The following is a 27,275-nucleotide window of genomic DNA, read 5'->3' as shown; positions in this document are numbered from 1 at the left end:
AAAAAAATTATTCTATGAAACGAAAGTAATTAATGTCGAACATTCACTTAAGCCGGCCATTAAAAAAAAAATCTGTGGAATTTTTTTTTGTTGCGCAAATTTTCAATAAAACCAGTGATAACGCAACATCTAATGAACCTATTTAGAGGAACATAAAAAAATTTATGGACACAATCGAAATTGATTAGCTCGAAAAAATTACAAAAAAAAATTGATAACAATTGGTCCCAATTTAATTTTTTTCCAAATTTCATCATCATCATCATTCGGTCATCATGTGAATGATTTTTTAATTTTTTTTTTAAATTATCGCTAAAAAATGACAGTCAGAAGCTCTGGTTGTTCATGTTTAATTGATATAAATTTCTTTCGGTTTTAATGGCGAATGATAATTAAAATTTTTGCGATTTCAGGATTTTTATTTGTTTTTTAAGACATAATAAATAATGCAATTAGCACGACAACGATCTGTCAATGGACTCATATAAATAATATAATTATTATCGTAGATCAGTGTTATTATCAGAAAGTGGATTAATTGGTTTTTTAAATGCTTAATTGGATTTTTTTTTGTTTTTGCGAAAGTTAATTGAGGTGAGTTTTTGTTGTTAATTGGGGTTGGAGATTTCTTGTGAGATGTAAGAAAATTTATTCAAAAAATAAGTTTTTTATTTAAAAATAAAATAAATTCATAAGTATTTTTGATTTTTTTTTTAATTTTTAATTGTTTTTACAAAAATTAATAAAAAAATTTATTTTGATAAAAATGTTAGAATTTAAAATATTTTTTTTTTTATAAATTATACAAATTTTCTAATTTTTTATTTTTTGTTTTCTAATTTTTAAAATTTCCGTGAATCTTTCGTGAATTAAAAAAAATATTATTTTAATTCATATTTTATTATTTTTTAAAAAATTTTAGAGTTTTAAACTATTAAAAAATAGATATTTAAATAATTAATAAAAAAATGAAAGATTAAAATTAATTAATTAATTTGCCTTAAAAAGTAAAAATATTAAAACTTTTAGAAACAAAAAAAATTCGGAAAAAATTAAAAATAAAAATGATCCTAATTTTTAATTTTTTGTTTTTTTTTTTAATTTTTTTTTAAAAAAAATTTAAATAAAATTGTAAAATTTTAAATATTTTATATAAATGTCAAATTTCTTATTTTTTTTTTAAATTTATATAAATTTTCGAAAAATTTTCCAATTTAAAAAAATTAATTTAATTTTTTATTTAAATTTGTATTTTTAAATAAGTTTTAAAGTTTTTTTAGATGGGATAAAAAAATTTTTGAATGAAAGAATTTTAAATTTTTTTCTCAAAATTTAATTAAAAAGTTATTTTTTAGAATTTTAATAATTGAAATTTTTATATTTAAAAAAAAAAATTTTTAAAAAAACAAAATTAAATATTTTTAATTATATATTTAAGTTTTTCTAAATTTATTCAGAATTTTCAAAATAATCAAATAATTATTTATTTTTTTATTTAATAAAAATAAAATATTTTTTAAATTTATTTAAAAAATTTATTTAAAAATAAAACTGATTTTCTCTTTTTATTCATTTTTTTTTGTAAATTTACCATCATGAAATATAATTTTTTATTTCAAAATTATTTTTTTTGGTTTCGAACGAAAAAAAAAATTCCATAAAATTAATTTTTGAAAATTCATCAAATTAAAAAAACAACTACAACTCCATTCAAAGCCATTTTTTAAACAGAATTAATTCAATTCCGCATCCATTGTTAACCCTTCCGCTTTCCACGAACATCTAATCAAAACAACTGTTCAACCATTTCTCTCCACTCGCAACTTTTTTTTCCATTCACGACAAAAGCTTTTCGGGTAAAAAAGCTCTTTTATCGTCGCCACTTGTCTCCCAAAACTGCCAAAAAATCACGTTCAAATTCTCTCACACTCCGCTTTCCATCTCCCGGTCCCGTACGCCTGCGAGGCAACTTAAATTCAATATAAAATGATTTTTGTGGATTTTCTGTGTCGTACTTTGGTCTCCTTCTTCCCCACATCATCTTCGGAGAAAATTTAGCGCTTTTCACAGAGGGAGAGAATTTCACGGAGCATGTGCGAGAAATGGAGTATTTCCCGATGTGAAACAGAAAAGGAAGTCGCGAAGCAAAAGATACAAAATGAAATGCGAATGAAGAGGAAGAATAGTTAATCCAATCATGCCGAATGGGCGGAGCAACGTCAAATGCCCAATCATACACATACAGGCAGCCATTTCATAGGAATCGCACGCGTGATAAGACCTACGTAGCTCTGTACGGGTATATAGAGTCACGCCCTACGCGCGCACATACGTTCATATGGAAACCAGTTTTTATTTCCCTTTTCTCATGTTCCTCTATCCGTTGTGAAAATAATAAACCGCTATTCACGTACAGCTCGTGTCTATGTATTGGTATGGCTATGGAGCTGTACGGACATACGCATACCCCATACACGTACAGAGAGCAACGATACGGAGTTATTTGGTTTTTTGATTCCACATTTTCCGTCAGTGAATATTCAATAGTCAATGGCGACGGTTTAGACTTGAGGAAGATCGTAATCCTTATTAATTTTTATTATACATTAATAATAACAAACAAAAAATAATATTAAAAAAACCGATAGATTAAATTAACGCCGGTTTTGGAGATTAATTTGCGCCAAATTTAATAACGGAAAAAAATTCAAATTTAATTAATGGACTAAAGAAGATTATTAAAATAAAATAAAATAAATATTTGGTGCAAAATTGATTTAAATCACATAAGATTAAAGTGTGTAAAATTATTGTGCGGCATAAAAATAAAATAAAAAAAAAAACATAAAAAAATTAAAGAGCAAAAAAAAGTAAACAGAGGTGCGCGCATCTTTCACTCTCTCGTACAGGTGAAAAAAGTGACACAAAAGCTCCATATTGAATTTCAAAAACAGCTGAAACAGTCATAAATAACGACATGCAAAAAATATTGTCGCAACAAAATAAAATAAAAATTGAATTTTTGTGATTTATTGATAGATTTACCGAACAAAATTCGAGCAAAATAAAAATCGTGTAACGAAAAAAATACAAATAAATAAAAATTTATTGCCCAATTGCACACCTTTCGAAAAAAAATATTGAAAAATTGCATGTTCAAGTACATTTTAAAAATAAAACAATAAAGAAAACTCACTTCCGCGAGTGTTTTCGTAAAAAAATCCCCAACGGATGCCACTTTCTCTATTGGGACGAATTTGCAGTAAAATCCATTCAAAATAAGTAAGGTCAGTTCAAAGATGGTGCTGGAGCACCAGGGCTTACTCTCGAACATGTCGGGTCCTGGATTGCAGCCAGCACTGCGTTTTTATGCGGCAGCTGCTGCAGCGCAGGGTCGTGTTCCGGCATGGCCCTTTCTGCAATTTGGAGCCCCGGGACTTTTTGGAAGCCCGTTTTTGCAGAGACCTCCGCGATTTCCGGGAGGAGCAAATGGACCTGCTGCAGCGCTAAATGGCTTGGCAGGACTCAATGGCCTTACTGGAGTCTCACATCCAGGCATTTCACCGCAACGAACGCAACCGGGACCGCCGAGCGAGGACTCGAACGACGACAGAGGTAAGTGAAAAAAAGTTTTTTATGTTTTTTTGACGAACGAACGTAAAACAAACACGAACGTAGAACAAAAAAAATTGCCGTCGGTAAAATTATTCGTGTTATTTTTGATTATTTTCTTTTACGTTAAAACAAAAAAAAATTGTTCATTTAATTAAATTCTATTTTTGGCAGTAATCATCAGTAATTATTAAATCAAATTAAATTCCTATTTTTTCGGTGCTGTCAGTCATATTTTCATTTCTTTTGTACCAAAAAAAAAAATAATTTCATCAAAAGCTCGAAACTTAACAAACCATGCCGTGTAATAAAGTCATTTGAAAGTCAAGTTTCATTAACTTCTCGTGTCTAGTCACAAAAGTTAATTTTTTATCTACATTCATCACCATTTTATCTGTCAAGTAGGCAAAAAAAAACACGAAGAAGCTCCAAAAACAGTAGAGAAATAATTACAAAAATCATTTTTCATTCACACGTTCATTTATTCGTCACTCTACATTTACTTTAATAACAAGAAAAAAAATTCCACAAAAAAAATCAAATCTAATAGAATTGCTGAAAAAAAAATAAAATTCTATTCAGATCCGAGCCCACGATAAGGTCACGCCATTTTTATGTGAATTCTCAAACTTTTCTGGAAATGAATAGCATGAATGCTTCGAGACAGTCCGAACAACGCGATAATGCAATTAATCATTTTTTTGTTCTGTCTCTGATTTAATTCTACAAGAATTTTTTTTCTTTTGACTACTGAAAAAAAATTCTATAAAAAAACACGAAAAATGCAAATAAAGAAAAAAAAAATGGACAGAACAAAGATTTCAATTAATTAAATAAAATAGAATGAAATAAAATAAAATGAAAAAAAATCCATTCAAATTTAAAAAAAAATTAATTAGCCGTGACAAATAATTGTCGTCGTCAGATTTTTTATTTTATTTTTTTTTTTGTATTTTTTCTGACCAACCTCTTAATTGGCTTACTTTTGTCTCCAAAAAATTTTTTTAAATATTTATTTAAAAATGAAGGAAGCACGCACCTGAAAAATTCTTTTTTTTTAATTTCGGTAAAAAAAATGATGAATTGTTGATGAAAAAAAAAATAATAAAAAAAGAAGTAAAAAAAATAAATAAATAATAATTTATGACTAAAGTCGTTCGTTTGTCGCCGCGTAAAAAAAAGAAGAAATATTTCCCTTCTTTTCTTTACTTTTGTAAAACGAGCCGAAAATATTCATCAAATTTTTTTTCAGTAGAAGTGTTTTTATTAATATTTTTCAATATTCCCATTTTTTATGCTTCTTCTATAAAAAAATTTTTCTTTGCATAAATTCGCGTGTGTGTAAGTTAGTACGTACAAAAAATTATTTATTGAAATTTAGCAGCCATTTCTGACATCATAATTGTTATTTATCGATCCGTTCACCCGATTTAACGGTGCTTCCGGAAGAAATTTTTTCGATTTCTTATTTTTTTAAACATTTAAGAATTTTTTAAGATTTTCTTTTAATTTTCAAAATTTTTTGAAAATAAATTTCTTTAAAAAAAATTTTAAAGAGCACCGTTTTCTTCAAAAAATCATAAATTTCTATTTCATTTTATATTTTTTGCGTATAAGTGTGCATGGCAAAAACACAAATCCATCACTCTAGTTGATATTCACGAAGCCAAAGAAAAACAATAAACTCTGATATTTTTTATCAATTCAAATGCAACGCATGAAAGCTTTATTTTATATAAATTTATAAAATGTGTGTGTATGTCTATTTTCGCTGCAGAAACAACAACAAAAACAACGTTGTTGGCGAAAACATGGCATGCAAGAAAGCGAGCAAGCAAGAGAGAGAAAAAAAAAGATTATGGAAAATTAACATGTTTATGTCATTGTCAATTATTTTATATTCAAAGAATAGAACGAATCGGTTTCTTTTAATAAACTCAAAAAAGTGGAGCAGTAGGGTTGGCTTTTTTTGGTTGGTTGGAAAAATTTAAAAATAAACAAAATTTATTTAAATATATAAAATTTTTAAAATATTAAAAAAAAACAATTAATTATTTTTTTTAAAATTAAATTTAATCATTAAATATTTTTTTTGACAAAAAATTTGATAAAAATTATTTTTCAAAAATTAAAATTTAAAATAATTTATTTTAAAAAATTTAATTTTTAAAAAATTAATTATTTAAAAAAAAAATTAAAATTTCTTAGGTAAATGATATGATTTGCTGAAAAAAAAATTTAATTAATTTAATTTTTTAATAAATTTATTTTTTTGAATTTATTCTATATTTATTTATTTTAATTAATTTGTATTAAAAAATTCAAATACATAAAAATGAAATTATAAATGAAATTAAAAAATAGTGAAAAATTTTTTCAAAAAAAAAAAAAAAATTTATTAAATTAAATTAATTAAAATAAAAATTTTAAATTAAATGATTTGTTTTCGAATAAAATAAATTTTTAAATTAAATTAAAATTTTTTTAAAAATAAATAAATTTTAAATTATTTTTTTTTTAAAATAATAAAAAATTAATATTTCAAAAAATTAACTAAAAATTAAATAAATTAATTTTTTAAAAATTAATTTAAAAATATTTTTTAATAAAAATTAATTAATTATTAAAATTATAAAATTTACTATTTTTTCTATTTTAATTTTTAAAAAATAAATTAAATTATTTTTATAATAGTTTTTAAAAATTCCTTCATTTCACGCACACCCTAATACTGTTGCTCACTTACAACCATACAAATTTTTCACTCATTGAATTGCGTACCTCTGACTCTAAATTGCATGCAATCCATGCCGAGTACCGAGAGAATAATTGAATCGATTACTACTGTTCACTGCACATGCACATCGCCAGCGACACATAATTTCATTCATGATTCGCACACAAAAACAACAACAACAAACACCAACTATGGACAAATATAATGTTATTAATAATCATACGACGCGATGATAAAATACATTTATTTATATTTTCATTGAATTTCCTCCGATATGGACACGCATCGTTGTTTTGTGTCGCCTTGTCGTAAATTAATAATAAAAACGCTTTTTATTAATAAAATATAAATAAATAAATAAAATATTGTTTCCAATTTGATAGTTTTTGTGTGTTTTGTAGCATCGAAAATTATTTTCTCGGAAATAAAATTCATTTCCACACGTAGTTAAAAGTAATTGTTTGCCCGTTAATCATGTCGCATTGGCGCGCGCGCTGGTCATCGATGATTATTACTTTGTCATTTATGGTGAAATTTCGTTGCGTGTTGCACTGAAACTCGTCAAAGGGTGATTATGAGGTGTAATATTTGGTTAGTTTTCATTTTTAGCGTGATCGAAACTGAAACTTGATTAACTCGAGAAAATCTATTTATTGATCAAAAATTATCTCAAAATCATCCAATTTTCGTCTTAGTCACTTATAAATGCACCCTCGTGAATTCAGTGAGATAACTCGAAAATATGATTGATTACACGTTGTGACACTTAAATTTGATTTGCTTCAAAAACTTTTTCTATTTTCGTATTTTTCGTCATGAATTTCGAGCAAAATATTAAAGAAGAGAGAAAAAACGACTTTCATTACTTTTCTTCAGCAACTTTAATAGAAAAAGTCAGAATTTTCCACAAAAAGAAGAAAAATAACGGAAATTATTATTCTCTACAGCTTAAAGTTCAAGGAATTTTTCGATTATTTTTCGCTCGGCATGAATTTCCTCCTCGCAATCAACTCCGAAAAAAAAGGAAAAGGAATGAAATAGCATAAATTTCGATGTAATTGGAATGATAACAGACAGTAAAGTTACATTTTATTTTATACACTCGCAAGGACCGAAAAAAAAATTACTGAAGAGAAAAATTCATGTTGCGTCAACTGAACGACGACGACAAAGTTTGTTGTTTTTAATATTGCTACTGAGTTGATTGTTTTTTAAAGAAGTACCATTACATTCTATTTATTTTTTTTCCGCAACCCAAAAATATAAAGTTGACCGAAAAAAGTTAGATTGAAATCTGTGGGCAATAATATTTTATTTTTTATTTAAAAAATACAAAATGAAACGAAATTTAAGATTTTATTTCACATTTTGTTACTCCTCAAAACCGAAAACTTTTAATCAGATAAATTTTCAACCAAAATTTTAATGATTTACATTTTCGTACACCTCAACAAAGAGATTTTAATTTTTATACTCTTCATGGCTCGAAAAATTATCCAAAGCTGCACTTGATTTGGAAGAGTTTTTCATCGAAATATTGTGGATTCAAATTTTTATACTCCTCAATTCACATTTTTATACTCCTCAAAGTAAATTTAATTTTTTTTTTTTTAATTTTAAACTTCTTTCGCATAAAAAACAATTATTTTAGTTGTTTTTTCTTTTAATTTGAAGAGATTTTAATCAAATAATATTGATTCACATTCTTTTACTCCTCATTTTACAATTTATTACTCCTCAAGAAAAACAAAATTTCGACTTGATTTTGACTCTAAATTATTTCTATGAAATTCACCATTCACTTTACTTAATTTGGAATAAGTTTTACATCAAAATATTATTGACTCTCATTTCTGTACTCCTCATCTCACATTTTCGTACTCCTCAAATTTTTTTAAAATTTTAAACTTCTTATGGCTAAAAAATTATTATTTCAGTAACTTCTATTTATTTAAGGAGTTTTTAAAGGTGAATTATAATGATTCACATTTTGGTACTCCTCAATTCACAATTTAATACTCCTCAAGACCAAAAAATTTAAAATTTCAATGAATTATGGAAAAAAATAATTCTTCAAAATACGGTAAATAAAAAAATGAGGTGAATGGATTTCATGGCGTGAGTAACTTTTGGAATTTTCATGAATGAACCGCGGTTAAGTCAAAAAAAAAACTAACGATCATCATTAAGAATCGATTTTCCTCTCTCTCATTCACTTGATCTCTAAGTTAAATCGTCGTGAACGTATTCGAGATTGTTTTAAGACCTTTAGCGTTTATAACATTATTATTACAAACAAAAAACATTAAAAAAATCTAAAATAATAACAATACACATCCTCCGCACACATAAATTTTTGCCTTTTTTTTTTGAAGTAATGCCATGCTATTATTTTGATTACTTACTTTTTCGTATATAAATGTGAATTGAAACCGAGAATACGTCTGAAGAAACGCTTTAATTAAAATTAAATAACAAATAATAATAAAGAACGTTAAAAAACCTTAATCATTTTATAATGAGTGCTTTTCATAATATGGTGAATTGTTTTAAATATAACCAACTTTTCTACATTCATAAAAGTTACGAAAAAAGATACTTTTTGTTTAGTTAGAGAGAAAGAGAAGTACAGACATTAATTTTTAATACATTCTCTTCTAAAAATACATGTGCGCTGGTTTGATGATGCGCTCGAACGTAAAGTGTAATGTAACGTGGCAAAGTGGAGATCTTTTATCTTTTTTAGCCTCCTATTATATAATCATCAAAACTATTATTTTCCGTTGTGTACGTGAAAGGTTTAAAATAATAATACTCTTCTTTATAGTAATAATTGTATAAATGGAGGAAGTTTTACAAAAAAAAATATTTTTAGTTGTTTCAACAATTTTAAATAATAATAATTATTTTGAAAAAAAATTTGTGAATTTTTACAGCAATGTTAATTTTTTTTTTTAATTTATTTATTCAAAAGTGTCATTGACGACAAGGTGCTAAATGAAAAAGTTGGCTAAGAGTCGAGAGTAATTATTATTACATTTTTCTTTGTACATTGTTGCGATGAAATGACACATTTATAGCCTCAAGGTATAATAATCGAGTTAATTGTCATGAAGGATTCCATTTTTTTTGATTATGAAAAATATATTTTTAATAATTCCTAACTTGATTTTTAAAACACATAAAAAAAATGCCTTTTTTTTTTAAAAAATTTAATTTAAATTTTTAAATTGTTTTTTGACCAATTGGTTAAAAATATTAATTTTTAGTAAAATTAATATTAAAAATTTAAAGAAAAATATTGATAATTATTTTTTTTCATATCACTTTTTAAATAAAATGTCACTTTTCATAATTTGAATATTTTTAAATTAAATTTAAAAAATTGAAAAAAAAATGAAAATATCGTCTTGATTTTTTTAAAAAAAAAAAAATTTTAATTTTTAAAAATTAAAAAATAATATTTGCAAAATTTTTATAATTTTATTTTTTTGTCAAATTTTTTAAAATATTTAATTTAAAAAAAAAATAATTAATTTACCTTAAATTGAATTTAAAGTTATTTATTTTAATTTGAAATTTTTAAATTAAACTTTTAGTAAAATTTTTAATGGAAAAATGCAAAATTTTTTAATTTAAATTTAATTTAATTAATTTTTTAAATAATTTTAAATTTAAAAATTTTTTTTGAAAAAAATTATTATGAATTTTTAAAATGTTAATAATTAAATTTTTATTATTTATTAAAAAAAGTGTCATTGACGATAAGGTGCTAAATAAAAAGTTGACCTAAGATTTTTGTCGCAAAAATAATTATTATTATTTTTCTTTGTACATTTTGACGACTCAAAACTTGACAAATTTTAGCTTGGTATTTTCGATTAATTTGATATACATTTTAATTTTGACGAAATTTTTTACACGTCCAATATTTATAATTAATAAAATTTAATTATGTTCCGTATCAAATATTCATTAAAATAATAAAACAAAAAAAATTTAAGCAATTTAATTTAATTAATAAAATTTCCCAACTTCACTGGCATTAATTATTATTAGCTAAAGTTATTTGAAAATTTTTAAAAAAAAATTATTAAAATGAAAATTAAAATTTAATTGAAAAAAATGCAATTTATTTTTTTATCATATCATTTGAAAAAAAAAAAATGTCATTTTATATCTAAAAAACCGGGCGGAGGTGATTTTTATTATTTTAAGTTTTTGGATTTTAAAAAAATTGAGTAATTAACACACAATTATCGTCTAAGCTTAATTTAAATTTTAAATAAATTTAAATGTTAATAATTTTTATAATTTTAATTTTTAAATTAAATTAAAAAAAAATAATTAAACCTTAAAAATATTTTTGCAATAATTTTAAAATTAATTTTAATAACTTTAATTAAAATTTAAAAATAATTAATTTAAATAATTAAATGAAAATTTTTTAATTAAATAAATAAAATAAAAAATTTTTTTTTTCGAAGTTTTTTTAATTAATTGATTAAAATTATTATAATTTAAAACTAATTTAATTTAAATTATTTAATAATTAAATTTTTATTATTTTATTAAAAAAAATTTGTGCTCTATGAACTTAATATTCGAGCTTTAATAAAACCCATTACCTAAAATCTCCATTTTTGTCGCAAAAATCACCAAGTCTATCATTATTTTCTCCCGTGTTCATGTCGACTCTGACACTCAAGGCACTTTTTGACTTGCAGCAAAATTTTTATTCGGTGCCACAATAAAAAAGTACCCTCCCACAGCACGACGACAACAAAAGTGCGGGAGCCATCACCATAATTTGATATACATTTTAATTTGAAGTGACGATATTTTTATACACGTCCAGATATGCGCCTCGATATAATTATCATACATTAAATATTATAATTAAAACATTATGTTCCGTATTACATATTCATTGAAAAAAATTACAAGCGGCAGCGATTCATGCCCGTTAAGCAATATTTAATAAGCTTTTGCTCTGCATACATTGTCCCAACTTCACTGGCATGGCGTTGCACTATTATTATTATTTCTGCTGGCTAAGCTAGTTGATTTGAAATGATTTAATTAAATGATTATTAACAAGCTGAAAATTAAATATTAATTGAAAAGAGTTGTGTGCACCATTTATTTTGCGTTATGCCAGTGATTTGAAGTGAAGTGAGTCTGTCTATTTTTTTGCATCTATTATTAATGCGAAAAACCGGGCGGAGGTGATTTTTTCGTATTTTTTTGATTAGAACGCGAATAAATAGAGTAAAGTAACACACAATTATGGCCGCCATTTCAGTCATAAAATTGAACATAAAGACAGCGCTTGCGGCCTTTTTCTCTCGCTGTGTCTCTCTAAATAGCATGTTAGCTATTTTGTACCTGATGCAGGCTTGTATGTAATTTTAATAATAATCATTTTATTGAGATTATGTTTGATTCACCTGGACACTAACAGACCGGCATAAATGTTGCTGCAGACCAAATCAATCATTTTTGCAACATTTTAGTGCAAGGTTAATGCTAAGAGATAGACAATTTTATGTGTAACGAGGGAATAATTTTTTTTCCGTACAAGATGAAGTCTAATTTACGGAGAAAATATCTGTAGGTGTTTCAATTGAATTCCAACGTTTATTAAAAAAAAATGATAAGATGCACTGGAATTTGAACATTCAAAGTTGGTCAAACTCGTAAAAAATTAATAATAAATCATAAGCTTATCATTTTTATTTTATTTTATTTTTTAAAAATAATTTTCTAGAAGAAAAAACTTGCAAAAATATTTTTTTTTAATCTTTTAATTTTAATAATAAATTATAATTATTTTTTTATTATAAAAAAATAAATGTTTAACAAAAAAAAAGATTAAAAAACAGTAGCCAACGATGATTAATTTAAAATTATATTTTCGCGCAAATAATAATTCCCGATAACGTTCGGGGTCATTTTAATTTAAATTAAAAGAAAAATATTATTTTTGCATTTTAGATTTTTTTTATTCGCAAATCATTCAATTATTGATAATATTTATTGTTTAATAAATAAATAACAATAAATAAGCATCAAATTAATAAATGTATGAAAATTTGTCATCTTGTTAATTTTTAATAAATATTTTTCCATAAACATTTACACATTATTAGTCGTCGTTGTATTAATTAAAAAACGCTACATTTTATGTACAGTTACACACTCGCTTGTCGCGCAATTTATTAATGAACGTTTTTATATGGGAATCAATTTTAATTGAATTGCAATCAATTTGCGCAGATTTTGTATGTTTGTACGAGAGTGTATGAGTGAATGTGATAGTTTTTTCTCATTAAAAAAGTATTGCCATGAGAGAAGTGGACAAAATGAAGGTTTTGCAGAAGAGAAATTTTATGAGACATTATTTATGAAAAATATTAATTTTTTAAAAAATAAAAAATTTTTTTTTATTTTTTTAAAATAAATTTTTATAAATTTATTAAATAAAAAAATTTAAAAATGTTTAATTTATTTAACTTATTTTTTTTCTTATCTTTTTTTTAATTAAATTAAGTTATTTAAATAAAATATTAAAATATTATTTTTTTAAAAAATAAAATAAAATATTAGAAAATATTTTAAAAAATTAAATAAAAATGTAAATTATTTTTTTTAAATTAAAAAAATAATGTTAAGTTTAAAAATCGAAATATTTTCGTTGATTTAGGCGAATAAATTTAATATTTTAATTTTTTAATTAAATTTAAAAAAAATTTTTTTTTAAAAAATTTATTTAAAAAATTTTTTAAAATTATATTTTTTTTTAACTTTTTTAAATTTAATTTTAATTATTTAAAAAATAATTTTAGCCACGTGATTTACTAAAATTTTTTAAAAATAAAAAATAACTTTATTAAAAATTTAATTTAAAAAAAAATAATTTAAAAAATTAAAATTTTCCAATATTTTTTCATTTATTTAATTTTTATTTTTAAAATTTATCGTAAAAATTAAAAGTTTATTTTAATAAATTAAATATAAATATTTTTTATTTAAAAAATTTATAATTAATATTAATTAAATAAAAAATTTATTTATTATTTTTTTATAATTAATTTTTTAAAAAATATATTATTTTTTTTAAATATCAAAAATTAATAAATAAAAAAAAATAAATTAATTATTGTTTAATAATGTTTTTTAAATTAATTTTAAAAAAAACTTAAAAAAAAATTCAAATGAGAAACATGATTTTTTCACACAGTAAATTGCTTTACTGATCCGAGCAACTCCCAGAAGTGACATCAATTGCAATATATATTTAATAATAATTATAATTATTATTATAATCTGCGATAATGATGTTGTACAATGTCCACAACTCGAACGGATTTTCATTTTTTTATATATTTTTTTTTTATTAAAAATTCGAAAAAAAAAATCATGTGTTGATTCCACACATTGGACATAAAAAGTAATTGATCTCATATTTTACGTCAATTTTTAATATTGAATAATTAATTAAACACAAAATTTATGAGGCGCGGGCGTTCCATTTACATATTTGGACGAGAATAAAATTTCGCGTGAGACTGAATTTAATAAAAAAAAAATATTTATTTTAATTTGAGTTGCAACGCGTTGTGAGCAAACAAAAAAACCATGTCTAATTAAATACTCTACGATAAATTACTTCAATTACTACCGAACGGCATGGCAGGCGTGTGAGACTACATTGTTGTCCGCATATCATTAGGAGACGCAGCAGCAGCGAGAACACCAGTGAATTAAAATGTTTCGGTAAATAAGTAATTTGTTATAGATAATTTCGTTTTATTGTGTGGGTAACATACAGCAGAATAAATTCACGCCGAAACAATGGAAGAACGGAACGCAATTGAAGCAAGTCGAAGGAAATGTGAATGCACACGCGGTTAATGTCACCCCTTTGGGCAAATTGTATTAACTTTTTGTTTCGAAAAATTGTTACGCTGCCTCTTCTTTTGAACGGGGTGAAACGGCAAAATATATGAGGTGAATAAAAGGCAGCATATTTTCGCTTGTTTGTTTGCGCGATAATCTAATTTTTGTTTGTCTTAAGGGCGATTACATTTAATAAAATGTGACTTTTTCGGGTAACGCGTGAAAATTGACTCAATTTATTCAAAGTGACTGAAATTCCAATAAAAAAAAAGACAGAAATATCGACTTGACAATTCATTAGCATCTAAACGATTATTATTGGTGTCGTTCTCGTGGCATCATATCGATAAAAATCGACGACATTTTCACGAGAATAAAAATAAAGCACCCACAATCGCATTGTTTCGTATTGTGAGATGGCTTTTGCGTGAGTGATTTGTCGTGTATTGCTTCAAATAATGCTTTAAGTGGGCATTTTGTGTTTCTTAAATCTCGCTATTTTATTTTTATTGGAAAATTTGTCGTCTTGTACAACCAAATCTTGGCAATACAAAAAAAGAGAGATACTTGTTAACAGTTTTTTTTTGTATCTTGTTTAAAAAAAATTTAAAAAAATCGCTTTTACCCGTTAAATTGTCTTTGTGGTAAATTCTATTCATTTTTAAATCATTTTTTAATTAAATTAAAAGATTTCTTTTATTTAAATATTTAAATAAAATCAAAATTAATTAAATTAAATTAAATAAATTAAAATTAATTAAATTAAAAAATTAATTAAAAATTTATTAAAATTAAAGTTTTTAAATTTAATTTTTAATTTTTTTTTTAAATCATTCAAAATTTTTAAAAGTTTTCATTTCAAAAAAAATAAAAATTTTGAATTTTGATAGAACTTAAATTTCGAAACAAAAACAATAGCCTTTGCTTTTAAAAAGTTTTGAATAAAATTATTGAAAAATTACTTTAAATATGTTTTTTATTAATTTAATATTTTTTCCTAAAAAAAATATTTTTTATTTAAAAATTAAATAATTAAAAATTATAATATTTTAAAAAAATTAATTTAATTAATTAAAAAAATATTGTAAATGATTTTCAAATATTTGATTATTTAAATTTGAAAAAATTAAAATTAAAGAAAATTCAAACCAGATTTTTTTTTATAATTTTAGCTCATAAAAATTCAATTGAATTTAATTAATAATTTATTTTAAAATTTTTATTTTTTTTTAAATTAAATAAAAATTTAAAAAATGAATTTAAAATAAAAAATTAAATTAAATTAAAATTGAGTAAAAATAATTTGATAAAAGTTTAATTTAAATTAAAAAAATAAATTTTCAGAATCAAAATTTGTTTAAAAAAAAAATTAAAATACGCTCAAATTCATCATTCAACGAAAACTTTCAAACTTACCCATTTTTCTGTATTTTCTTCTATGCGTTCAACATTTTTTCTCCATTTCATACGTGCCACAATCCGTAGCAGTACAATTTTATATTCCAAGGGGTGATTTTTTTCTCTTGTTTTGTTTCAATTGTATCACTGATGTCATGTCGTTGTTGCGTCGTCGTCGTCTTGTTCTTGTTCTCGTATCATCCACATTCATGTCCCAATGGAGTAATAATTTTTGACGATTGAGCTACTTGCTACTCGCTCGTGCCACGCCGAGATTTGCTGTAAATAAAAAAAGAGAAGAAATCCGTTCTGTTAGTTAAAGTTGAACGAGCATATGATGAGGTTGAATTGTATCTAAATGTCGGTTCTTGCGATGATGATGACGAGGGGATGTTTTGACTTGACTTGTGATTTTATTTATTTTTTTGGTTAATAAATTCTCGCTAGTTGCGAGATACGGACGGGAGGCGATGTCATAAAAACTCATTGTCTTGTTTTAATAGACTTTTCCTCTCCGTATTTCTCTTTGTTTTGCTTTTTTTTTGGAGTGTGATGCGGTGCGTTGTGATTTGTGTACTCTCCTGGTTATTATTATTTTAATTATGAACTTTTAATCAGATGAACAACTGGAGTAATAATATTTTCAGTCCTTTTGGTCTCTTTATGATGATTGTTATCGCCCACACTCTCGACAATAACGAAACAAGGGGTTTATTGAATGTTTTGTTTTTGTTATAGCGCAAAATAAAATTGGTCACGTGGTTAAAATTTTGAAAATGTGCCTTAGGATCAAAAAAGGAACAAAATTACAATACATAATTGATATGGGCACTGGGCAATTTAACCAAAATATGAAATTTTGTAAATTTTAAAAGAATATCTAATAAATTACGAACTTTAAACTTTTTAACTCTGACATAACCACGTGGTTAAATTTTTAAAAATGTGCCTTAGGACGCAATTAAAAATTTATCTTAAAGAAAAATTAAAAATGTTTACTGGGCAAAGTTCAAAAATTTTTTATTTTTGCCGATAAAGAGTAAACTTTGACTTTCTGAAGACTTTTTGAATTTAAAATGGTCACGTGGTTAAAATTTTCAACAGAGCCAAGTTTAAAATCAAATTTTAGTGCAAAATTAAAATGTTTACTGGAAATTTGTTCACAATAAGATATTTTATAATTCAAAAAGAATTTCAAATTAATTAATTTTTGTCTTAATATTGGTCACGTGGTTAAAAATTTCAAAATTTGTATTAAGGCAAGTCAACAGGAGTTTTTGGCAAAAGTTTTATTTTTTTACTGATAAAAATGCTTAAAATTTAATTTTTTGAACTCAGAAAATAATTTTTGCCCAATTCTGCGAGTTAGAGTTCAATTAAAGTTCACAAACCACGTGGTCATTTAATCCAAAATCTCTTCATTAATTATTTAACCCTAATGATTGGGTGTGGCACTCACATTTTTTTGAAAAATAATCTTTTTCCTGCTTCATGTTGCGATGGTTGCGTGTTAAAAACAATAAAAATTAACTACTCAACTTCTTTGATTCACTCTCGCTTAATAGAAAATTGCCTTGATTTCTTATTTGTGTGTGCTTCAATTAAGCTAATTTCTGGCAACCATCCACTAAAACAGCAAAATATTGATCCGAAAAAAAATTTCAATTTATTTCTCTGAAAAAAAAAATATTAATAATGGATTTTTATTATAAATTATCATTTTGTCCGTTGGATGGCGAAAAAAAATCTGAATATTAATAAATCTGCATAAATGGCAGCAGCACCGTTCCAGTGAACGTATAAAAATTAATTGAAAATTGTCATATTTTTACCTATGAGTCGAGGGGCAGTGCAGATTTTCATAAAAAAAAATTAAAAGTTTCCATGTTTTTTTCTCGTTCCACAAAAAATATAAAAGAATTTTCTCCTCTGTTACCAAGAGACGAACGACAACAGAGCAACAATAAAAAAAAGTACAAATTTTTTGTCTCGTTTTTTCGTGGTTCAGTAAAAAAGTTGTAAAAATGTTTAATTCATTTAGAGCAACGAGACTCTCTTCGCGGTGGTGTTATAAAATAAAATTAAATGACATTTTCTACCTTGGTACGACAACAGCGAAAAACGTTACAGGCATGCTCGCTGATGAATAAAATTTAATGAAAATTAATTTGCTTTTTAATTATAACAAGATTTTTTCGGCGTAACGGAGGATAGGACTAACTTTACACGTGTTACACTTGAAATTAATGAGAATTTTACAGGAAATTTTTTTTAAATTATTTTTATTTTCTTTTAAATTAAATAAATTTAATAATAATTTAAAAAATGTAAAAATATTTTTTTAAATTAAATAAAAAAAAAATATTAAAATAATAATTAATTTATAAAAAAAATAAATATATAAATTAATTAATTTTAAAATTATTTTTTTTTATTAAATAAAAAAAAATTAAAATTATTAATTTATAAAAAAAATTGAATATAAAAATTATTTAAAATAAATTAATTTAATTCATTTTAAAAACTATGAAAATAAATTTATTAAAAAAATAAAAAATGAAACAAGAAAATAAAAAAAAAATATTAAAATATTAAATTAAAAATTAAATTAATTTTAAAAATTATTAAATTAATATTTAAATAATTAAAATATTTTATTTATATTTATTTTTTTTATTAATTAATAAACAATAATTTTAAGAAAATACTAAACATTGAAATCAGTAAAAAAATCATTTTAGCTAATTAAAAATGCAAAAGAAATTTTTTTCTCAGCCATGAATTAATCGATTTCGGGAAAAAAACTTTCCTCAAAATTAATCAAAAATAAAGAAAAAATTAAGGCAAGTTCATTTAATCCACGAAATAAACGTTTTCAGTAGTAAATTTTGTTGTTTTATGGCAAATAATGACCAGTAACCACCACCTTTTTGACTTACCTTGCACTTTTCTGCCAATATAATCATTCATTAAATTTTTATTTCGCATTTTTTTTTGCCACTCGCTGCATATAAATATAAATAAAATAATGTTTTTTATTACATTTTTAACGCTCGCACGTCGTACTCGGGCGAAATTCGTAATAATAAAATGAAATAAAATAAAAATTTATATGTAATTTTCAATTTAAATTTATGTTTGTTCCAATAATAATAATGTTGGATGATGTTATAACAACATTGTGTCCAGATCGCAGTGTATGAATGAATGAGTGAAACAAAACATTGTTGAATAAATGCGAAAATTTATTTCATTCAATGTTATATAGGTACTTATTGATATAAAAAATGTATGTAATGGGCGCTCGTTATAATTAAATGTCGAAAGAGATTTTTATTTTTTGAGTTGTTGCAAAAGTTTTTTTTGTTGTTGTCATTGTTTTGACTGAAGTTCATCTTTGAAAGAAGATTTAAATTTTTTGCGGTGTTTTTTGAGTTCAAACTGAGTTGATGTCTTAATTTGTAGCTGGAAAATTGATTTCAAGCTATGTTTCGTGCAGTTCTTTAATATTTTTGTTAATCTTTGTGCAGTGACGTAGTTCTGGAACAAAACTTTAAAATAATAAAAAATAAATTTGTGAAAAAATTTATTATTTTTTTTTTTTGAAAAATAAGTTTTAAATTTGAAAAAACTTTTTAAAATAAAACTTTGTATTTAAAAAAAATTTTTTTTCAAAAGAAATTTTTTTAACTATATTGGCAAGTCAAAAAAAATAATTTTATTAATATAAATGTTAAATAATTATTTTTATAAAAAAAATATGAAAAAAAATTAAAAAATTTTATTAAAAAAATTAAATTTCGTAATTTAGAACTAAAAATGGATAAAAATAATTTTTTAATTTTTTTTTAACTGAAAATGATAAATTTATCTAAATTTTAATTAAAAAATTCAAATAAATGATCCAAAAATTTTTTTAACAATTTTTTGTAAATATTTCACTTATTTATTAATTAATAATTTTTAAAATTTTATAAAAAAAAATTATTAAAAATATTTTTTTTTATTAAGCAAAGAATTTTAAAATATTAATTTTGTCAATTTTTTATGTAATTTAAAAAAAATATATTTTTTAATTTTTATACCATTTTTCAACTCTGCTGACTTTAACTCCTTACCATGTGGTAATAGTGGTAATGTGCAAAAATTAACTTAATATTGAAATAAATCGGCAATGCAGTGACCTAAGGTACTTCCATCGCTTTTTACACTCACCACAAAGTCAAAACCTCTCCAAAACCCCATCGTTTTTAATTCTTCCATCAACTGAACTTTTTATGTTTTTCTCCAACTGTTTGAACGTTGAACACAAGAACGTGGATCACGAACGTTGCATATCGTGCCGTGCAATTGATTTAAGACAAAATATGGCAAAATAAGTGTGAAAATGAAAAATTAAAAGCCGAGACCGCGGTAACTCTATTAAAAACCGAGCGTTAGAGAAACTTTGCCGTTTATACAACTTAATAACAATAATAATAATGATGGAATGGAAAATTATATACAAAAATTCAAAAGTTCTTTTTTTTTCTTATCATTCATCCGAATGTTCGAGTGGATCGGCATTTTTTACATTTTTTTCCTCTTTTTCTTTTATTTCGCAATTTTTTTGTGCAGAAGCCGGTAAATTTTTTCGTGTGTGTGTGTGAGTTTTTGTATTTAAACGAGCGACAAGATAATGCCTGCAGTGCATCTCAATTCACTTATATTCTCATCTAAATAAATTAACAATATTATTATTATAAAACGCAATTCCACGTTGTTTGTTGAGAAACAGCAGAAAAAGAGAGAAAATAAAAATAAAAGGGAATATGGTGTTAAAATGAGTGACGTGAATTGCAATTGCCATCTCTTTATTATTTTATTATTTCTTAATTCCAACTTTTGTCCAAAATTATCTCGTTTTTTGTGCATTTTTTACTTTGAAGTTTTTTTTTCGGATAAAAAAAAAGAAGAAAAAAACGGACATTTGCATGCGAGAGTGAATGACGGCCCGGACGATGAGGATGTTAAAGTGAATAAAAATGTGTCGGCATTTATGGCTATAAATTAAAAGAGAACTAGAATGAAGGCAGAAAAAAGGGGTTAATAATATGCATGAGGTTTCGTATTTAAATGACAACAAAATTCAATTATCCTTCTTGTTTGTGTGTGCGAAATATATTTCAATTAGTTGGAACCCTTTTTTGCTTTGACATCTTTGGTGCTAGTTTTGGGTGTTTTTTCAATAATTCATTTAATAAATAAATCATGTGTGGATTTAATTAATTGTTATTAATTTTCATTTTAAATTTCCAAATGTTTTTTTAAGGTTTTATATTTTAAAAAATTAAAACATCTAAATTATTTTCTTTCAATTTTTTAATTAATTTAAAAAAAAAAATATAAAAATTCGAAAAATTCAATCAAAAAATATTTATTAAAATAATTTAAATTTTTATTAAATTTTATCTAATTAAAATAATATTTTTATTTTTATTACGATTAATATTAATTATTTTAAATTAATAAAAAATATTTTATTTGATTTAATTTAATTAAATAATTAATTATTTAAAAATAAATATAATATAATAAATAAATAAAATTTATTAAATAAATTTTTAAATTTTCATACTTTTAAAAATTTTTAAATAAAAATTTAAATAAAATTAATTTTTGGACTTTTTTTTATAAATATTCGATAAATTTATTTTTTAAAATAATTTAAAAAAATTATTAAAATCGAAATAAATTTATTTTTTTAAATTAAAATGATTACTTTTATTTTGATCAATTTTTTTAATTTAAAAAATAAATAAATTAAGTAAAAAAAAAATAAGTAAATTTGGCGAATTTTCATATATTCAGAAAATTTTTAAACTTTCGTTAATTTTAATTGTTTAAGTTTTAGATATTTTAAAAGATTCAAAAATTAGAAAACTTTCAAAAAATGAATGAAAAAAAATTAATAATAGTTTAGTATAATTTTTAAATTTTCGATTTTTTTTTAAACATTTTAAATTTTTTAAAACGTTCACAGAAATTGTTAAGATTTTCGAAAATTGAATTAAATTTTTAATTCTAATTTTTTAATTTTAATTTTTTTATTTAATTATTTGCTAAAAAATAATTATTTCCTTAAAAAATCAAATTTTTGAACAAAAACAAAACATTCAATGGAAAAAACCACGAAACTCGCCTCAAAACAATCATAACAGCTGGCAATGTTATCATCGACGCAAACACGTAAATTTCTCTCCTAATACAAAACAATTGTTGTAAACACATGATTATTATTATAAATTACACTCTGGAGATATCAATATACATTTATTGTGTTATTTTGCTTTATGTTGCGTTCGCTTGTCTACTTTTCTTCGGGCGTCTCATATTCGCAGCTGGTAACGTTCGTACATTTTCCGCCTTTTGTTCCGAGGGGGTCTCTCGTCAGTCATCTTCTTCCTCCTGTCGGACCCGGACAAGCGCAAGTGTTTGAAAGCCGCAGTGACACCCGTATCAAATCCCAAGTCCGAAAGATCCCTCAATAAATAATTCGTTTGAAGTTAATTAATATGTTTCGGTACGACGAAGAAGAAAATTTTACCTGAAGAGAAGAGAAGAAGCAAAAAGATGAATGATGACTTATTCAACGTTTGTAAAAAAAAATAATTTAGGTATCCGACTTGATAACATAATTTCGTACAAAAGTTTTTTTTTTTTGAGAAAATATCAATTTTGAGTGCCGTTTAATTACAGGTTACGATTGAAAACAACAAGTCTGTCAGTTTCGTTATTTCATTATTATTCCCTCGTTTTGTGTTGTGTTTTTTTTTTTCAATTGTTTCGTTCGTGTTTATATATTTTGTAACTTGTTGTTGTAAAGCACGCTAAAAAATAACAGCTTAATTTTCGTTTTATTGTATCGCGTTTGGAGAGTGCGAGGAGCAAAACAATAATAACAAAAATATAAAATAATGATAACTTTGTTAAAAAGAGAGAAAAAATTGTTTGACCTGTTCGGTAAAATTATTTGTGGAGTTAGAAAAGAGATTTAAATTATACAGATTAGGAGCAGTTTTATTGAAAATAATTATAGGGATAGAGGTTTAGTGAAAAATGAACTGGACTGCAGTTACAGGAAAAAAAATATGTAAAGTGAATAATTTTATTTTTTATTATTAATTTCTGGGGAAATGTGTTTGTGAAGGCAATTATTGTTAAGTTGCTATTAATTTCTTCATTTTTAATATTAAAAAATTCACTTTGATGATGTTTGTGGAAAATTTTCAAACGATTTACTTGACAAATGATTATTTATATTGATTTTTTTTTATTTTCAATTATTAATTCAATTATTGAGCTGAATATTTTATAAATTAAAAAATATTGATAAAAAAATCAATTTTGAACGATTTTCGATTAAAAAAAATAATTTTTGATTTTAAAAAATTTAAAATATTTTTTTAGTATTTATAAGTATTATTTTTAATAAAATTATTAAATATTTTTTTTAAATTTATTTATTTAAATTAAAATTATTATTATAATAATATAGTTTTATTTATGTTAATACTTATCAATTATTATACTAAAAAATAAAAAAAAAATTTTTTTTCAATTTTTTAAAATAAAAAAAAATTAAATCAAAAATCGTTCAAAATTGTATTTTTATTAATATTTTAATTTTTTACAATAAATAAAATATTTTAAAATAATATAAAATTATTTTAGATTAATTTTAAAATTAATTTTTTATATTATTAGTTAGAGTTAGAAAATTCATTAGTAACTATTTAGATTAAATTTATTATATTTTAATCGAACAAATTATTTTTTATCAAACTTTTATTATTTTTTTGAGCATAAAGTTTAAAAAATTGACTTTTTCCCTCACAAAATCACAATTCTCAATGAAATTTCAACATTTTATTCATTTTCTAAACAAAATAAAACCTTCGTGTTGTAAATAATTCGAAAAAAAAATAATGAAGTTGTTAATAAAGCCCGAAGACGATCAACAATAAACAATAAGAAGACAGTATTAGTTAATGTCTTAATCCACTCTTCTCAATTTAAAACAACAACAACAACAACAATAATAATAAAATAATAAATTATTTACCCACAAAGTTCGCGTGTTCTCTCAACATAACATTTTACCTTTCTTTCGACCGTTTTTCGTGTACAAATTATTTATCTATTTTTTCTTTCAAATTTCTTCCATTTCTTCATTTATTTTATTTATTTATTTATATGAGCGCGCAAATTTCGTTGATCACGATAAATATTCACATAATTGACTTTTAAACGATCTGACCCGAAAAGTTTCTTCGTTTTCTCTCCGCGCAACGTTTCAAACGCAATCCAAAAATGGAAAATCTCATTACTCTCAAAGGCAACAAACATTTATTTCAATTTTTCATACATTATTATTTTATTTTTTTTTTCGCCGACCCGCTTCAATACACCAGAGAGAGAAATAGCGCGAGATGCGATTGAATTCAATGGAAGTCGTTAATAATAAATTGTTTTTAAAGGTTTTTCTGTTGAGTTTTCAATCAAATTCGAGAAATTTAATTTATTTTTCGCTGCAATGCTGGTTGTTTACTCTTTTCATTAATTTTAATCGTGATTATTGCCTTTTTGTTATTATTGATATGTGTTATGGAGGTAAAATTGATTAACACCTCATCAATTTGAGTGATTTACAAAAGCAGAGAGTGTCAAGAGGTGATCGATGGAGTTTGACGTGATTTATTAATTTTTGCTTTTTTTTATTTAAAAATCATGCGAAGAAACTTAAGCAAGCAAAAAATTGAAATTATAGCGACACAATGCAATAATTAGTTGCGGTAGCTAACGAGAACATTTAACTTTTTTTTTGTTTTTAAATAAATGATGAAAAAATGTCCCTCACAAAAGTCAATGATTAACAAAAAATGACTCCCATAATTTTTTTTTGTTTATTTAAAATTAAATAGATTTAAAGGGGTGATTTTTTTCTTTTCTGATACAAATTGATGACAAAAAAAATTATAAATGATAAAACAAACAACCAACACATGCATAAAAAAGCGAAAAAAAAGAGTTGGTTGGGAAAGTTGCTCAAGTGTGACTAATTAAAAGGTTCATTAAATGATTATTTGTTTTTTTTTTATTTTTTTTTTATTTCTGGGTGACATTTTTTTTCAGTGACACCCAGATTTTATAGGCACACTTTAAATAAAATAAATATTTTTTTTAAGATTTAAATTGAATAAAAAAATAAAAAAAAAATTGTGACTAATCATGAGAATAAAATCTACCCCACAAGAACTCAGAAAATCTTAAAAAAAAAATAATAAAATATTTTCTGAAAAATTTTACAATTCATCGGGGAAGCAAAGACCTTTTTAGCATAAAATTAGTTTCGTTCTAAATAAACTTTTTGTTGCAGCGCGCCAAATTTCATGACATAACAAACTCAAAAAAAAAAAGTTCCAATTGTATTATATTTCATGCGATATTCGAGTGCAATTCCAAAAGGGAAAAATCTCTCTTACTCTCTAAATTTTTGCATATCACATACAATTCATGTGACATTTGTTTTGCTCAACGATATAGTTTTAAATTAAAATCACATCCCTTCTGTTTTTCTTACGTTATGCGCCACCGAATATGCAACGAACGAACAAACAAACAACATTGTGTCACTTGATTTATATGACCCATGAGATGTTATCATTGTTTTTCATTCATTCACTTCTGCCTGCCTGCCTCGTTCTGCTCTCCTTTTATTATTACGTGAAATTATTCTGAAATTCAAATGTGATTTTTGAATGGATTCCAACAAACCGGATCATCTGAAGCCATCAAGTGGCATGAATCAGACGGAAAACAAAATTTTTTTTTCCAGCAAATTTTAATTTAACATGACATTTTTTGGCAAACTGATTTGTTTTTGTTTGTTAGAACGAATGAGCGAGTCGCGACCATAAAATATCTATTTAATTTATTTTCGTCGTGTGTGTTGTTAGAACAACATTTTTAATTGTCATGCTGATTCTCGGTGTGATTTCTCGCTTGTTTGCGTGTGTTTTTTTGCGACAAAGTGGCTAAAAAGGCAGAAAATTGTCGCAATCGATCGGTAATAAATCAATAAAATATTTTGACATGTCCATTGTTGTTGGTTGGTTAATTATGGTTGCGAAATGTGAATGTCTGTTAATACAATATTAATTGAATTAAGATTTCATTTTGTGATAATTTGATTGGGTTTTGTTGTGTTTTTGGGTTAGAATGACATAAATATGTATAAAAATGAAAAAAATATGATTTTTAGAATTTTTACGGGATATTTTTGAAAAAAAATAAATTAAAAATATTTGAAAATTAATAAAAAATTTAATTTTATTGATAAATAAAATTATAATTTATTTAATTTTTACGGGCTTTCAGAATTTTATTTCATTATTTTTTCAAATTTTTGAAAAAAAGAAGGTTTAAATTAAAAAAATTAAAAAATTCGGGAAAACAAATAAAAAATTTTTTTTTTTTATAATAAATTTTTAAAAAAAATTAGAGATTAATTGGAAGAAAAAAGTCATCAATTTTAAAAAATTAATTTAATTTTTTAATTTTTTTATTATTTTTTTTTTCATTTTCAGATTTTTTACAACGATATCTCGTTTTAAAGCAATTTTTAATTAAAAATATCTTAATGGATTAATGTTTTAATTTTTTTTTTAAATTATTTTCGATTTTTTTTTTTCAAATTTTAAATTTTTTTAAAAAATTTATTTAAATTTTGCCCGGAAAAGCGGGCGGAAAAAACCGGTTTTTGGGAAATTGAAGTTAATAATTCAATAATTTCTAAAAAAAAATTAAAGAAATTTTCTTAAAAATATTTTCAAAAGTTAAAAAAAAAAATAAATTTGCTTAAAAAAAATTAAAAATTAATAAAATAATTAAAATATTTTTTTTAATTTAAAAATTTTTATTATTTTCAGATTTATTTTTTTTTTTAATTTTTAATTAAAAATAAATATGTTTTAAGTTTTTTTTTAAAAATCAAAATTAAAAAAAATTATTTAATTTTTTGATGAAAATCAATAAGAATATATAATTAAATATTTTTCTCTTCACATTGATAATAAACATAAAAACTTTCATCTTCTCACCCGAAAAAAAACAACTTTTCCACTTATTTTTTTTCTTTTTGTTTTTTTTGTCTTATTCGACATTGAAACCAGTAACAACGAAAGATATTTTCCAATTCAATAACAACATAATTAATTATTAGGCAGCCATTTTCATTCAATTTCCATTTCAGCAGCGGTCTTTCTTTTTTTTCTTCTTTTTTCGTTCTTCTTGTTACGTACAGCAAGTCATCTCCCCAATTTTTCTTTTTTCCAATGACTTCACATTCATTTTTTTCTGTTTTTATTATGAACCTAATTTTCTCTCTGAATTTTTTTTTCTTCTTTCTTTTCTGCGGGGTGATTCAAGGTTGGCTGCTTACCACAGCGAGGAAAATATTTTTTTTAGGGAAAAATAAATATTTAAAGATTTAGAAGAAAAAAAGGGGGAAATGAACCACAAATGAGCGCTTTGCTTTTCTGCGTTGACTTGAAGCTAAAAGAAAATGCAGGAAAAAAAATTTGCC

At 23.5% G+C, this 27,275-nt stretch overlaps 1 protein-coding gene across 1 annotated transcript in view; it reads left to right on the top strand.

Moving 5' to 3' along the window:
• The first annotated feature begins 3,149 nt into the window (after positions 1 to 3,149).
• LOC134827213 (homeobox protein unc-4-like) overlaps positions 3,150 to 27,275 on the top strand; it is a 49,290-nt gene continuing 25,164 nt past the window's right edge. Inside the window, exon 1 of the mRNA XM_063839792.1 lies at positions 3,150 to 3,615. Coding sequence (XP_063695862.1) covers positions 3,300 to 3,615 — 316 coding nt within the window. The 5' untranslated portion in view covers positions 3,150 to 3,299. The remainder of the gene's footprint in view (positions 3,616 to 27,275) is intronic.

The sequence above is a fragment of the Culicoides brevitarsis genome, chromosome 1 (assembly GCF_036172545.1).
Source record: "Culicoides brevitarsis isolate CSIRO-B50_1 chromosome 1, AGI_CSIRO_Cbre_v1, whole genome shotgun sequence".
NCBI lineage: Eukaryota > Metazoa > Arthropoda > Insecta > Diptera > Ceratopogonidae > Culicoides > Culicoides brevitarsis.
Note: the sequence above shows the minus strand (reverse complement) of the source record. Positions and strands in the feature narration are given on the sequence as shown.